Source organism: Eutrigla gurnardus, assembly GCF_963514095.1.
Source record: "Eutrigla gurnardus genome assembly, chromosome: 24".
Taxonomy (NCBI): domain Eukaryota; kingdom Metazoa; phylum Chordata; class Actinopteri; order Perciformes; family Triglidae; genus Eutrigla; species Eutrigla gurnardus.
Window position 1 is genome coordinate 5,462,971 of NC_139935.1, and position 17,022 is coordinate 5,479,992.

The following is a 17,022-nucleotide window of genomic DNA, read 5'->3' on the forward strand; positions in this document are numbered from 1 at the left end:
GCGGCGAGCCAATTCACAGACGGGTAGCAAGTTATTGTGACAGCCCCGCCGCCTAATTGTTCATTTCAGGTAATCACCCGACAAGTCAGAGCAATTTCCAGCACAATGCCAGGGACTAATGGAGGCGGACGTGCTCGCTTGATGAGATCGGAATCACGGGGCCTTGCACGCCTGCACGGTGCCAGGGGCCCTAAGAGGGCATCTTCCTGGATGCTCAGGAAATTATCTGCACCTCGGTGGCATGACTGAGAACTCACCGGGGGGGTGTTAGCGATAATATTGGTCTTTTTTTTTTACCCGAAACAGAGGAGAGGACAAAGAGGCAGAGATGGAGAAGCATATTATTCCTTTAATCTCGTCCAATATGAGGCTGAAAATGTATTTTCACACCCCGATCAAGATGCTTTGTGGAGCTGCCAGCATGAGATGCATACCTCCCCTCTTTAGCATGCAGGAAGACACTCCTGCCAACTGTCGGTCTCTGTATGGGGGGGGGGTATGATGTGATGGATGACCGTGGGCGTTCTCGGTTTAATTGTGATGTCAGTGCATGGCGAACGCAGCCCTGACAGACGTATGTGTGTGTCTCCGGCGTATGGGGGAGGAACTATAACACGATGTTTGAGTTGCTGTTTATATTTAATAGAATATGTTTAGCCTCAATAGACTGGGAGGTGAGTTTGAGGAGTTTGTCGGGCCGACCAATCGTGGAGGGGACATGTGACAGCCTCGGCAAGTGTGTTTTGTGTCTTCTAGCACCCGGAAACACACGATAATCTTACAGCACCAAAGCTCCTCAGTATGAGTAAAAAAACCACCTCTAACATCCCAGAATATTGCAGTAACCCTGTCTGTACTTTTGCTACTTTTGTCCATGAGTCATACATGGAGATACTGCAGTTCCTCCGGACAGTCAGCGGGTGGTGCTGTTGCACCTGAGCCCGCCCCCACTGCTCCTCGGGAAGCGAGTTGATAATGCATATTGCATTACAGTCAGACAGGACAGATGTAACTGTGAGTCGAACAGAGGCATGCGGGGAAATCATTATTTACTCCGAGGCTTATTGGGTAGGAAACATTGTATAATTCAAGATAATATTCTATTTGGGGCCAATCTGCTCACGGAGACGATGCTGAAACGACTTCTTACATCCCGTGTGTTTGACAACAGTTACAGGAGGCTCTCAAATCTGCTGAATAATGGCAACCATACCATGTATCCTAGTGTGTCTGCTCCCTTGCTATTCCGCTCAGGTTCGGGAAAAATCCAGCAGTCGTGTTGTTTGTAAGAGTGAGAGTCTGTCTGTCTGTCTGTCTCGGGAGCCAGAGTTTGCAGTGAACATAGTGTGGAGTTCTTCAGGAGGAATATGTAATAAGGAACATTGCTGCAGCCTCTCTCGCTCGCTTTCTGGGGACTAAGTTGTTCTAGACACACAGATAAACAGGCAGGCTGACTGGACCGGGGCGGAAATAGAGCCGACCAACTGGGCTCAGTCCTGTGCCAATTTAAGATTATGAACACGGAGGCAGCAGACGATGCCAGATGTGGAGAGGAAGGAGTGTCTTTGACTCCTGCCAGACAGCAAAATCATCTTTTATGAGTTTATTTTGAATGCAGCCTGGAAGAATTTCTCCCCCAAAAAACACTCGCCGAGCACCAGAAACACGACTAATGTGATTCTAATGAGATTCTAATGTGATTCTGTGTAAAAAAAGGAGGCTGAGATGTGGCCAGCGATGAGGTTAGAGCACAAGAAGGTTATTCGACCGCAAATTGGTCGCCTGATCCACAACGCCGTGACAGGAGGAGGACTGTGTCTTCTATGTGGATTTGTTTTGGTGTTTACACACACTTGGTTTAGCTCATTTCTCGAATCAGTGGCTCGTTCTCGGATCTTCAAACAAGCCTGAGACACGACGCCTCGCTGGTGAGGGGTTTGGCACTCATGGCAGAGCTCCGCCCCTGAAAAGGAGACCACTCAGGTGGGGTCCAAGTTCTCTTTCAGACCTCCTTATAGTGTGCCTGATCCTGCTAATGCATTCTGCTGCACGGTGCCCGGAGCGCCACTGGTCAGCGAGTGGGCTCCGGGGGGGATGAGGGAGCGAGACGCCATCTGTCGTGCCACTGGGCTCTCCAAGTTTTTTTGCTCCGACTCCGAGAGAGAAAAGCAATGAAAGATCCCGTTAAGGTGCCGAGATGACGGATAAGACGGGAGTTTCAGGGGCAGAAAGGCGTCATCTGAAAACTATGAGCACAGATTGCAGCTGTCAATTCCACTAAACTTCTTCTTGCGCGGGATCGATACGAGCTGAGGACGTCGAGCGATTTGTAATAATTGCGGAGAGCTCTGGCAATAGTAATTATGACCAATCTGTTGTTGGCGAGGCCTCCAGCACAGATTAGCTGTTTGTGCGCTCAGGTGAAAATATTAATCCTGCTTGCATCAAGCTTTGCTTTTGGGTAATTCTTTTTTTCCATCATCTAAACAAGCAATTTTCAACACAAATCATACAGAAACTTTTCTAATGAAAACCTTCCGATTCAGAAAAAGTCTGTCTGAGAGAGATAAAAAAAACAAAGGGCTACAGCAAACCGCATCAGTTTCTCTGTCGTCAGCTAACTTATTGGTAGAGATATGTCCGAAAGCTTTAAAATCCTTCCTTTAAACAATATACCCGTCAGCCAGCAGGATTCCTCCGCTGTCACATCTGGTTTGAGAGTTCTCTCGGAACCAGACTGGAGATTAAAACAGAAGAATCTGTCGGTGCTCCGAGGGCCTCAAAGAAAACCCTCCGAAACAAATAGATGTGGTGAAACGGTGTCTTCCGACTGTCAGAGTCGTCGTTAAAAGCTTAAAAAAAGACTCCGGATTGACGGGGATTGTTTTTCCAGATACGTCTGTGTATCAAATACGGCCAATTACTGCAAAACGGAGGGCTTAGCATTTAGCATTCCCCAATAACACTCGCCTGAAGATACATGCAAGGAAATAGCTCTCATCCACCATCATTAAGGTCTAATCATGCAATAATGAACTCCAGTCCCCGGGTTTCATTTAGTGTGTGCACACGAGGTACAAGCTGATGATAAGACTCTCTGTAACGTCTCATACGAGTCAAAAAAGACAAGCGTCTCCGTCTTCTGCAGGGGTATTGAGCCTTATTGTGTTCAACGAGCTGATCCAATTATTACACGGTCGCCATGACAGAATCAATGGAAACAATATAGGGGGGGGGAGTCCCATTTTATACAGGTGTTCCTGGGAAAAGGGCAAAAAGTCTTTACTTTAAAGGATAATGTCAGCACGCTGTTCACAATGAGGCTGAGTGATTCGCTAAAGGAGAACAAAGCAAAGTAGCGGCAAGAAAGAGACTCCAACGATATATCGATCAATAATAACGCGATGCAAATTGCCTTGGCACGGGTCGTTTCGCCGGCCCTATTCCGCTAATTACCGGAGGATTTCTGTTGTGTGTCGCGGTAGCGGGAAGCGGCCTTTGAACCGCCTTGTAAGTGTTGCGCGGGGCGGGTCGCGGCAGCCTCGCTGAACTTGGCCGCGTTTCAGACGAGCGCGGAGGAGGATGAAGGCTGGAGAGCAAAAGGGGCCCCGCAACGCTCTCATCCCACATCTGTAGAGGGAGACGGAGGGGAGAGGGAAGCGAGGCCGGAGCCAGCCGCCCACTCGGTGATTGGAGAAGGCGGAGGGGGGGGGAGGCAGCAGACACGCTACTCCACGCCGTTTTGTTTCACTATTTTCAGGGAGACGGAAACATGTGGTTAACAGCAATTTACAGGCGTTTCATTCCCATCATGATCGCACCTGCATGACACAAATCAACCTCTACATCTGACAAAGCATGCATAACTCACCTGAAACTGTTGGCGATCCAGTTGCATTATGGGTAGTGCGGGAAAAGTGAACCAAGTTGGAGAGGAACAACTATAATTGACTGACCGTGAGCTCGCCTGCTTCTACCGACCCAAACTTCCTCCTCCTTTTTAGCTCCTCATCTCCGAGGAGTGTTTATTGGCGGTAATGAGGCCATTAATCAAGTTAATGGATCCTCCCCGAGCGGTCCGACTGTACCCGCTCCCACTGAGCTGTCCCGCTGAGCTCCTGGGACTCCCCCTACCCCCCCCCGAGGGCGACACTTCCTGCTTCACGGCCGAGGGAGAGTCGGACCGGCCCGCCCATCTGTCAGAGCCAATTCTTCTGACATCCACATACTTGTGCACCGCGGGAAGGTTACGTATCACCGGCGTCACGCCGAAGGTCACGGCCTCGGCGTGACGCCGTGCCGTGTAGCAGACCTGAGGAAAACCTGGTCTCAGATGGTTTTGGTGGGGTTTTTTTGGATGGAGGATTTCTTCTGTAAAGTCACAATCAAGAGGTTGGATCTGAAACTTGTTCCTGAGTTAAAAACTACAATCAGAGACTAAACAAGACGACGGCAGCATGAGTCAAACCTCGGCCCTCTTGACGTTCGTAAACGAGCTGTTGTGTCGTGGGCTTTATTTGCCTGATTTGCAGCAAATCAATCCCCTCCATCACTCCGGCTCAATCAACAATGCAGGCATAAGAATAATTAAAAAGCGAAACAAAACGGTGTGCCCGTGGTTGTCTCACCGGTGTTCTCCCTCTGGCCATTTTCGCCTCGCCGTCTCTGGAGCATTCAATCTTCCGCTCCGCCGGCCCACCGAGCTCATCCCAGCCCGCCTCCCAAACAAGCCGCGGTGTAATTGCTTGTCAGAGCTGTCTGCGTGCCTGTTTTTCTTCTCGCCCGCCACGCACCTGACAAGAAACACATATTTACACACAAAAATGAAATTACGGGCAATTTGAGAGCAAGCAGCTCGCCTGCTATCGAGCTGTCCAAGTCGATGAACTCCTCTCACCCTTGGCTTCTATATCAGCATGAAACGAAATCAACAGGTGGAGAAATTTGAGAAAATAAGAATTCTTTGGGAATTCTTGCTTATTCGTGTGATGTTGTTCTTTAAATCACAATCATTTTAATAAACCAGCGGGGATGAAGGATTAACGCTCCACCTTTTAAGGTGTTTTAATGTTTTCTGTTAATAATTACCCCCTTTAACTAATTACAGAAGCCTCTGGAGTATTTATATTAAGGATAAAAAGGGAAGGGAAAAAAATCATGACTGAAATGAAAAATTAAAGCAAATTAAAACATCTAATTATGTCACCTAATTATGTAAACTAGCTACAGCTAAAACGAGACTGTACACATGTAACACATGTAATTACATTAAATCAAAACGCAATAAGATGCACGCTTTAAATAAATAAAAAACGATGCAATTTTAATTTAAATTCAATTAAAATACAATTCAATTTAAACACTTTCAATTAAATCAATAAAAAGTAGATACATGTTGTATTCTATTTATATTACCATGTTGATATGTTACATTTATACTTGTTATTTTGCATGTTCTCTCATTTTCTCTGCTGCTTATATTATGTTTCCCACTGATTAATTCCGACCATCGCTGTGGCTGCAACCACTTAGTCTTCCCTCAAGCCAGCAATAAAACATAATTTCCTTTTTGCCCACGAAGCGCCGGCACATCGTCCGCGCGGAAAGACGGATCGCACTCTGTATGGCGGCCATGTTTGTGCGTGTTTGCTCCCGAGCCGAATTGTGTTTGACATTTGTTCCAGACAGATCTGTTTGGGCCTGGTGGTATTTCAGGATGGGGAGTCAACAGAGGCGAGATGCTGAGATGTGAGAAGGGTCGCGATGGGGAAGCCTATGATTGATATTCCCATTAGCTACCTGACAAGGTGAGGACAAGGCTCTGATAATGAATTGTGGCACGTTAATGAGCTCGTCTCCAACAGACAATACCTGATCAGCCCTCTTACCATTTAACCTTTGATACCAATGAGGGAAATTGCAGGCAAATAAGGGGTTTGTGTCACTTCCAGAGACAGAAGCTGACTTTAAACGGCGCAGCAGACAGTTGCTTGTAGTGGATGTGGCTGGAAGTTGAGGGGAAACTAATTTGACGGCAGAGAAACTCCAGAGTTGTACTTCTTTTGTGCAAAAATATGAAACTCCTTTCTTTTCTTTTTTTTGACAGGACGAAGACAAATACATTTGATTTTTTTCTGGTTCCAATTAAGCAGACTTTCAAGGCAATTTCATACAAAAAAAATGTCAAAAGTTCTACGCAAACACCTGTTTCACCTCGGTTCAGTTCACGCTGCGGGAAACGTTTACACGTTGTAGGAAGCTAAATGAGTTTATCTTACGATAAAATAAGGAAAATTAATTCATATTCATGCTTCAAAACGAACTTAATTGTCAGTTGTTTCTTATAAATATGCTTCAGCTTAACTGTTGTTAGTAAAGTATGGAAGTTATGTAACAAAAAATAAAAAAAATTATTGTTTTTCACACAGGACACTAACAGCGGTCCCCTCTGTGAGAGTCCTGTGTTTGTCCTGCCCTGCTTTCTCACTCTCCATACTAGTCCTGCTGCTCCGAACATCTAAAGATAGTTTAGGACGGACTGTGGGTCTCGTCTTTGCCCCGCCCCTTTAGGAGACCAGCAGCAGGTCCTGAGTCTATTATCCCCAATAGCAGAAGTATATATTTGGGTTTTCCCACCTGCAACTTCACAGTTATTCTTCTTTTGGCCACAGGAGGCAGCAGTTTTCAACTCACACTACCAGCCACAAAGAGCAGAGCAGGTTAACAACAGGGGTTAGTGGCCTGTTACTTAAAAAAAACAAATGTCGAAGGGGTGGAAGTACAATCGATGGCAATAGCATATATTGATAATGACACAGTGACATTGATTCTTCTTCTAATGACCTTTTTCTAGGATCAAAGCCAAATATTCATGTCATGAATCCTCAGGGATTTGTGGGCAGGCACTAAACTCTACCCGTTTTCTGTCCTCGGGCTACACTACAGTGTGCAGCAGAAACACCTTCCTGCTCAAACAAGTTTGTGTCTGAGGTGAGGATGTTTGCGCTCAGCCCTCCCCTCCCTCGCCCGGCTCATTGGGACGCCGGTCGCCTAAGTCTAATCCCCCGGGGAGCTCATTAGAATCAGCGGAGAGGAGAGGGCCCCAGACAGGTCAGGACAAACTGCACCGCCGAGCTGCATAGTGATGCCCCCCACTCCGTCTTCATGTCCGCTCGCTTTGGCTGCGCGGCGGCTGATCCGAGCGGACGGCAGATGAGAGATTGGCCCGCTCAAGCGCTTGACAACCATGTTGAACACTCACGCGGTCACACAGGCCTGGACAAACACACACACACACATTTACTATGACATAGACGTGTGCGTGCGAGTGTATTGTGCTGAACAGAGTCGTCATGCTGTCGCACAGGCGTGAGGACAGTCAGGGATACTCATTAAAAGCTTGCCAGTGTGTGTGTGTGTGTGTGTGTGTGTGTGTGACATCATTTTGATCCACTCACTCTTTTTGTCATACCAACAGAAGCCTCCTATGAACTTCTTGGTCCTAGGTTCTGCCTTTTTTTTTCCTCCGGTGTGCTTTTAATTTGAAGGTCAACGTAGACGCTGCAATCAGTATTTTCTCACTGATTAAAAAAAAGTTGCGGTCACCCACCTGATGATGTGCAGCCGGCTCCCGTCCCTTGTTCACCGCCTCCCGAGGAAGACTCCGACGCCGCCGCCGCCGCTCACATTTCGAGTTATGCCGAAATGGATGGCGAAGGGGTGAGAAAGGCCAGAGATGCTGTTATTGCTCCACAAAAGCCTGTGGACACATAAAGGAGTTTATCATCTGGGTGAGCAGAGAGCAAGCTTGCTAATATCCTCAGGCTATCACAACACTGTCCAATGAAGTCTGATTGACTCCATACATCAAAGTGTGTGTGTGTGTGTGTGTGTGGAGACGCGGCGAGCTTGACATTTCTCGGTGCTTTCGGGAGACAATGAAATCACACACAGGAGCTCACGACTTTGGTATAATTGGGAAACTGCTGTGAAAGATACTCGAGTGTGTGTGTGTGTGTGTGTGTGTGTGTGTGTGGGGGGGGGGGGGTGCAGTGTGGTCACAGGAACTCAGCAGAGAGCAGGAAGACAGTGGGGCGTTGGCTGCTTTCGCTCACCGGGGGGAGGGGGGGGACACGCGTTATGATTGGACGAAACAGCAGGACCGGAGCCTTGATTGGAAGCAACCGGAAACCTGCGTGTTGTTTGAAAGGCTCTCTCTCTTTCTCTCTCTGTGTTTATGCCTCTCTCCTCCGCTCTTTCCATCCTGGTGTAATTAGGGTGCTGGCTGGAAGAATGATCAGCTGTCATCCCCAATGGTGGCCCTTCCACTGCCTGAATGTCAACACTGTCTGAGACCTCCTGTCTGAGTGAGCAGCACACTCAATTAGAGACGCTCAGTCACCGCAGGAGCTGCGAGGACACACACACACACACACACACACACACACACACACACACACGGGGGAGAGCTACTTTTAGGCTGGAAGAGCAGATCCACAGAAAAAAAGGGGATCAAAAACACACTCATCTTGATTCACGGCGGCCCCGTCGTCGCCCTCGGTGGCTACATTAATTAAAAAACACAGGACTTAAAAGTAACTTTTGCTTACAGCACCTTCCCCTCGCACCGGCAGGGCTCCCCTCCACAGGCAGCCGTCACTCCCGGATGAAAGCAGATGCGGGGAGACGGGCAAAAAAAAAAAAAAAAAGATGCCCTCTGAGCTCCGTTCGGCCGCATCAAAGTGATTCGAGTCAAGGGGCGAGACACCAAAGAGGGTTCTCTGCTTTGTGCTGGGTGTCAGGGACATCTGAGGTGTTTCTTAAAAGGGATCCGCCGCTTGTTTAATGTCGTGTAAAATGCAGTTGGCCGAATAGAGAGAAAAAAAACGGACCTGATACGGAAGAAATGCACAAGAAATGCAAGACATTTGGAAAACGCTGTGTAACATTTTCCAGTTGCAAGCCGAGAGGACTTAGCTTAGCTTAGCACAAAGACTGGAAACGAGTGGAAATGGCTAGCCCTGCTCCGTCAAAGTGATAATTCATTGTTCATGGTGGTTTCCCACACAATAAAAACATCTTTAAACAGCGATCCACATCAAGGAAGGAGAAGTGTTTGCTTAATTTCATACGCTGCTCAGCATCATTTTCCTTTGACAAATTGCAGAGCTGCTACGGCCCATCTGGACGTCTCCGGGCGCCGTTACATGATAAGGATTTAGCCGATGCCGTCATCCACGGCGGCGTTTGATGGAGTGAGCAGGTAGGGAAGAGACTGATGGGTGTGGATTTGGAAGAATCAACGAGGAACTGTTTCCTGAGATCATTTTTATGCATGTTTTTCTGCAAATTTGAGTCTATAAATAATTCTGCAGGCGTGTTTAGCTTCGTGAGATTGAGTTTACAGAGATGGAGGCTTTGAGGGCCCTGTGGAAATCAGAGCTCTCCATCTTTTCAAGCCACTGTGTGGTTGTGTGTGTGTGTGTGTGTGTGTGTGTGTGTGTGTTGCTCAGGGTCGCTGCAGGAATAAAGAGAGACGAGTCTCAGGAAAAAGGACACAGCTGGAGGACTGTAAGTGTGTAGGTGAACAGGTTTATATGTAAGTGTGAGGAGTCGACAGCTGCCGATGTCAAAATTAAACCTCAGTTAAACTGAAACTTTAAAAGGAACGGCGTCCTCTGATTGGTGCGTTTGAACCGATGACTTCACTAAAAAGGGGCCTGGGAGTCCTTTTGGGAAAATGACCATGAAAAAACTCCATTTAATTCTAATAACAGGACATGAAAAATGTTCACTTCCAAGCGAGGTTGCGGATGGTGATTTCTATTTACTTTTACTTTTTTTTTTTTCTGCAGCGTGATATGTAATCAGTTCAGCTTGGAATAATGTGATACGACAAACGTCTGCTCACCTTCTCTGAATATCTGTTGCTAAGCAACGCTATAAACATCCAGGAAGGTTTATAGTGACTGATCAGATACAATCAAACACTGCTGTTTGCTTTAATCAAACGCAGAGGAAATATGGACGTTAATTATAAAGTGAAGAACACGACACATAACTTATGAAATTAATAATAGACGACAACATATTCTATGAGTGGATGCCCTGAGGCCTCTGTTGTAAAATGTGTATCTGCATGAGTATTGTAGTTTGCAGACTATATCACAACCGTGTGGTAACAAAGCCAGAGCACACATTTGTGCATTCATGTCATGCTCGCCTCGTGGATCTTCTGAGTAAACAGCTTGTGGCGTGACTCAGCACAAGACGACTGCCAAGCGCTTCTTGCACAGATCCACATATTTTGTTTTACACAAAAAAAAAGCTTTTTTTTTCTGATCTCCAGCATCCGGAGATGGTGTTGGGAGTTGAGTCCACGGCTCCAGCTACCATCTCGTCTCTGTCGGTGCTGCTCTAGTGTCTCCCCCTCAAGAGGTGATGCTGTGCAGCTCTCTGCCCTCGACAGGCTGCCTCAGGCTGTTGTGGCCAACCTTTACCTCCGTTCGGCCTGTTCTCTCTCTCTTCTCCTTCCTCCGCTGCCTCCTCAGCCGCCTCCTCAGCCCTGATTACCATGCTGTGTGGAAAAGTTGCCTCACGGGAAGTTGTCTCCTCCTCCTCCTCCTCCTCCTCCTCCTCATCATGGTAATCCTCTGCTACAGCCTGGACTGAGCGTGTTCATCGGCTGGCTGCAGATAGAGCTCTCCGGGTCTCTCATATTAGCTCCAGGCGTGGAGATAGCGGAAGTTTTCACACACAAAAAAATAAAAAATAAAAAATGCTGAATCTGCGACGGTGTGCACATAAGAAGCGTGCACTCTAATTACAAACAGGAATCCTCCAATCACGTTTAATATATGCAGCATGGCATTTTTGAAGAAAGTTTTGCATTTCGTGTCAAAAGTCTGCGATGTTTTGGGTCATCTGCTCGGCTCTGATAGCACGCTTGACGAATGCTAATGGCTCGGTGATTTACCAGGCTTCTTATCCGGAGCCATAAAAAAACGTCCCTTGAAATGTTTATCAATGAGATGAATAAAATGGCACACTGTGTATACAATCCTGTTCATAACCGGCTCAGAACTCCACGACGGCATTCAGACTCATCTGAAGATTCGCTATAATGATCACGGCCGCTCCAGAGGAAGAGACCGGAATCCCAAAGCACCACGAGCTGTCAATATTCTACTGGAAATTAGTCATCAGAGCTAAATCGCCTATTTATTCATTTTTGGATGGAAAGAAAACACCGTCTTGCTACAAACTGTGGATCTCAGTAAACATAACTCACATCGGGCCGCGTGATCGGGGCGATACGGCCTCACGAAGGGAGATAAGTGTGATTTATGCTTCATATCCGTGACCACGTTATGGAACCGGGGGGACGTAATGAACACGACTTAATTGCGCGTTATGGGACACTGGGGGGCATTTTTTTCCCCCATGTTATTGAGATACAAATACAGCAGCTGAAGTTACAAAGAGCAACATGAGACGTGCGAGTAATGATGCCGAGCAGTGACATGATGAAGGTGCAATAAAGCAGCAGATTAAAACAATTCAGCTGATATGGGTACTGTCAATATTCAAGTAGTGGATGTTTAAAAATGTTTGTTTTCTTGTGTGGGTGCTCACATTTTTGCAATAGTTGTTGGCAGATGATTTCCCCCCACACCTAATAACAATTTAAATGGAGTACTTCTTCATTTTAGGGTCGTTTCGCTTGTCATCCGAATAAGTGCAGCCCCGAGGACATAAAAGTCAGTTTCGGTGGAGCACTATCGTTCAGCCTTGTGGCCCCAAATTCCATTTCCAGGGTTTTTTCAGTCCCGAGGAGGAACAAATAAGATAAATAACCGCAGCTCCGAACTCAAAGCTGTAACAGAAAGAAAAAGCCGGATGTGCTTCTTTGTCGGGAGGGCGTGCGGTTGAAACCGTCAAGGTGACACGCTGCAATTAAACAGCGGCGGTGTGGCGGCGATGAGCTGTCATCGCTGAGGGGTCAGCTGGGAGTGTAATTGCTACAGGCCCCCCTGGGATGGAGCCGGACCCCGTCTCCTGGTGGCGACCGCCGGCTTCGCGGGAAAGGAGACGTGTAGCACAATGACGAATGGTTCCACAGCGGTCTCCAAAATGAACAGTGACCCCCTCCTCCCTCCTCCTCCCTCCTCCCTCCTCCCTTTGCTGTCTGGTGTGGGTGATAATGTGAAAAGTCCTGTTGGGAAGTGTGCTTAAGATAATCTGTCTATTATGTGGGTTTGACATGAGGAAGGGCGACTGAGTATCAATTAAATGTTCTTTTAACGCACAAAATCAGGGTCATCATCATTATTTTTTCTTTTATGACAAGACCTAACAGAGTTTGGCGTGTGAGATAGAACCGGAAATGGTTGAAACAGACTCTCTACACGGCCGTGGAGGAACTGGATGTGCTCACTAATTGAGCCGGCGCTCGGAGGGGAACTAATAGAGGAGAGAGGCGCAGAAAGGAGGGCGATTTCTGCTCATAAACAGTGTTTACTTATAGCAGCCTTATTAGTATTAATAGCAGCGACTTCAGAAAGCCAGTATTCCGCCATTGGACAGTTTTGTATTATTTATGATGGGAATGAAAGCCTGGGAACGCAGCGATGGAGGAGACGTTGCCTACGCCAGTTTACATAACCAGCACTTGGGTAAACAGCGGATTAAGCGCAGCACGGGGCGAGGGGGGAAAAAAAGTGTTATACCCACAGATTAGCCAAGTCGAGGCTAGGAGGACACCGCGGAGCTTTTTTTTTATGCAGCTGGTCTTCATCTGAAAGTCCTTTTGAGCATGAAAGGAAGGATCTCGCCTCCGGTGCAACTTCTTGCGATGTTGACTTTGGGAAGTCGGGTCAAAGTGAGCACGCTGGAAGTGGAGAGATTCTCAACTTAATTAAAGACTTCCATCTGGTAGATTTGATTATCAGAGCTGTGCGAGCGAGCATTAAGAGGAAGGTTTGACATTTTCTGCTCTATATGCGGGCAAAGGGGTCTGGGTTTGGGGCTCCAGAGCTCCCCTGCTGATGTGTCTTTGTGCAAGACGAAGATGATGAAGGTATATATCAGATTTGCATCTCACACAAGCAAAGCAACCACCAAACGTATACTGAATCAATCTTTATTTATATTAAATTAAAAATATACTTTTGACAGATTCATGTAACAAACATGAGGAACGGTATTTCTATGATATAAAGCTTTGGGTATGGGTTTCAAATCACTCGGAGAGAGAGAGAGAGAGAGTCAGCGGTGAGTGCCTGGGATGAAGGGGGGGAGGAGTTACCATCTTTTATTCTATCTCCTTCCGAAAGCATGCAAAAACAAATGAGAATGACCCTGAAAAACAGGATGTCGGGGTGCAGGCTGTGCTCCGAGGAGGTAAGACGTGGCTCAGTAATATTTCCAGTAGAAAGAAAGCAACACAGTTTATGTTGGTTGGCTGGCAGCACTGGTTTGTGGGCATGAGAAAGAGGGATAACAAGGGAAGGTACGGCTTGTTCTCATTACGGAGTGATGGATGAAATACAGTGTTTATCTAAACGTTACATGAGGACCACAAAGCTCAGGGAGAAAAAAAAAAGGGCTTCACACGAGTTTCACATGAGAAAGGGTCAACAAGCACTTTGAAAATCAAATCCCCATTAGTCCAAAAGGTACACTCACATGAAGCAAATATGTACGGCTGTTTTTTCTTCTTTTTTTGTGTTTTTTTTTGTACAACTTGTTAGAAGCGGGAGAAAACAGCAGTCGGAGAGAGACGACCATATAAATTCAAAGCCTCCTTATTTACAAATTCACCACGTCGGGCCGCGTCAGCGCTTTATAAAAATATTATATTCACATTTTTGTTGTTGAAGTGTGTTTTCCAGAAGTCCGGGGGGAAATCCCCCCCCACCACCAAAGATTCTGTACATTTAATACTGATCTGATAATTTAAACACAGAAAATGATTTGTGCAATTAAGATGCGGGAAAGAAATCGCAGCGAGAAATCACAAACATGTTAAATAACCGACAGAGAACATAGTTGATAATTATGGAAAACAACTCGATAATAAAAGACTATATAGGGTACGATACAGAAAAAATAAATGACAGATGTCAGAAATCAGGATTCCCAGTTTGTGCTACTGAATTCAGTAAAAAAAAAAAAAAGGGGTTATTTTCTCCCACGCTGATGTTTGGATATAATAGTCATCAGTGAGGAGATAGAAAGGTGGAGGGCAGTAAACACTCACTTGGGGAACCATGCAAGGTGATATTGTACTATACATTAGCCTCAGCCTGGATGGTAGGTGGCTGCTGAGGACGACACACCGGGACGCGGCTACATGCCTCTGCACCTCGGCTCGCAGGAAACGGTAAAAAGTAGAAAAAAACAAAGCCATCAGTCTGAAACAACGGTGTTAGAGGCCAAAAACAGAAAGGAAACAAATTGTTGCAAAGACGGTATGCAAGGTTTGGAGGGATGGACGCCGTTTCTGAGACAAACATCACATGAGTCATGAGAACGTTTTTTATCTTTTTTTTTTCCTCTTCTTGAAATTTGGACGGCTTCCATCGCTCTTGTACAAACAAGCTCAAACGCACTATGAATGTTTCATAAATGCTGTCTCTATTTTATTAAATCAGAGCTCCAAAATACTCCTTCATCAAATAATCATAACGTCACAAAAGCAGCGTTATAAATACTGTTTTTGCAGCACAGAAAAGAAAAAAAAGAAAAGAGGAACATTCTTGACGCTGGTCAGCAGCCCCTTCTTCCCTCTGACTCCTGATGAAGCCGTTTGCTTTCTGAAGTGGTAAACTAGCAGATAAACGAGTTCACCTACCCGACGGTGGAAATCGTGTCTTTCTACCCGCGAGTTTGATCAAAGTGCTCCGCGGGGGAGAACAAACATACACGGCTCACTCACACCAACACTTTCACACACGGAAAACACCAAATAAATATACCAGATAAGGAAACGGCACAACTACGACATTGTATTAATGATAAAAAATGATAGATCAGGAACGCAAATTTGTTCGCATCGATTGAACTAAGATTCTCAGCCTCGGAGCCAAACCATCATTACAACATTTTTCTCCCCGTGGTTGACGTTTGGCAACCAATAACGACCGGAGCAGCAAACACTTGACTGGCAGTTTGCCTGCAGAGGTGTCAGCACTGAGGGTGGGGACAACTCTCTTGAGAGCAGAGGGCCAATCAGGGCTCGTTTGGCGATCGCACGAGTAAAACTGCGTTCGGACGCTTATTATTTTTTAGTGTTGATGAATCTGAAGCATTGAAAGACGGCACCACTAACACAAACTTCGGACTAAAAGTCTTAACGTCATCCTGTGTGGCTGGATGTCAACAAACGAGAGTTGCGATAACAACACACACAGAGGGAGAGAGGCTCAGTTAGACATTACACGATACTTTACAAAGCTAACAGCTCTATCGACGCTCTGAATGCTCCTTTAAATAACGGAACGGTTTAAGATTGTGCAGGTCGCTTCGCCCATCCGAGACCAAACCGAAAAAATCACGAGTGCGACAGGCTCTTCGTTCACGAGGCTACAGTACGTTCACCGGTCCGAATGTGCTGCCGCAGAGCGGAGCGAGTCAAAAAAAGAAAAAGCCACGATTTATTATTTTATAACAACTGCTTCCAAGCTAACAAAACAGTCATGTAGCTCATAAATTAACGATCATAAAAACTCTCTCTGTGTCTCAGTCTCATGTTGCCGACTTCAAGTAAGAAAAACAAGGCGATCGCCTAAAATGACAGGAAATCAAATCCAAAATAAAGAGATTTGGCGGCGTTGGGCCACCCGGTGAGCTTTTGAGTCAAGACATTAAAAGACTCTTTTACACACTTGTTCCATTCACTCTGACGTAAACACACACACACAAAGAAGTCTGGCTTTACTGTGCTCTGCTGGTGCCGCCTCGTTCATTCCTTGAGGTCTTCATTAGGCGGCTTGTATGAACTCTCTGTCTCGACACTCCCAGTTTAGCTGCTCTACGGATGCTCTGAACGCACGACTCAGCAGATACAGGACTCTGCTCTCTGAATGGCAAAAGCCAGTATATAAAAATCCACCGTCTCACACTGCAACCGGTGTTTATAAAAGTGTTTACAGTGTCTTTCCCTCTTCCACATAGACAGCGGTCAAACCCAAAACAACAAAAACAGCAGTCGCCCTGTGTGTTTCCCAGCGAGTCCAGGGTGGAACTACCAATCTGGTAGTTTCGGCACAGTATCACAGTTAAAAGATGAGTTTCAATATTAGATGGAGAATTGGAGAATGTACGGTATAATCCTATAGGCAAAAATATTCAACATGATTGATGAGCTTTCAGGGTTGAACCGTTTCAGTCTTTCTTCCTCCACAAGTTAATTCAGAAAACAAGACTTGTTTAACTTGTCAAACAACTCTTCGTTCACAAAACCCCCCTTTGAAGCACATTGTTCATCCTCAGACATTTAGAGTGGAGAGAAATAATAAAACGTCTTGTTCCTCTGGTGAATCCGACACCGCGGTGGCTGGCAGTGAGTTCAGGTCCCCCGAGGCCGGAGGCGCCTCGCTCGACGCCGCCGCGGTCCCGCGCCGTGGTACGTCCGCTGCGTGACAGTCGATACCTTCACGTTCTCCGTGACGAGGAGCACAGTCTATCTACAGGACATGGATGTGGTGAAGGCGTGAGTCGGGTCTGCTTGGCTCGGTGCGGCCCGCCTCCTGATGTCGCTACAGTCTACAGCGGATGGCACGGTTTTTTGGAAAGAGTTTGGGGGAGGGGCTCCGGGTGTGGCCGCGCCCCTTCCGTGTGGAACAGGAGAAGCGGAGAGGATGTTCAGGGGTGGCGGGAACGTTTGTAAAGTGGAACGGTTCAGACCACAGTGTTCCGTTGCCGGTAGGGTGGAGGCGGCAACGGCGGTGCCCGATTTCAGGGAGAACTCGGACATGTACTCGGGGTTTTCGGCCACCACCGGCCGTATGAGTCCGTTCT

At 46.7% G+C, this 17,022-nt stretch overlaps 1 protein-coding gene across 1 annotated transcript in view; it reads right to left on the bottom strand.

Annotated features, from left to right (window-relative positions):
• Window positions 1-7,675: 7,675 nt before the first annotated feature.
• The window catches only part of LOC311009721 (receptor tyrosine-protein kinase erbB-4-like), a 159,184-nt gene continuing 149,837 nt past the window's right edge, over window positions 7,676-17,022 (bottom strand). The window contains exon 27 of the mRNA XM_084004070.1: window positions 7,676-7,759. Coding sequence (XP_083860196.1) covers window positions 7,695-7,759 — 65 coding nt within the window. The 3' untranslated portion in view covers window positions 7,676-7,694. The remainder of the gene's footprint in view (window positions 7,760-17,022) is intronic.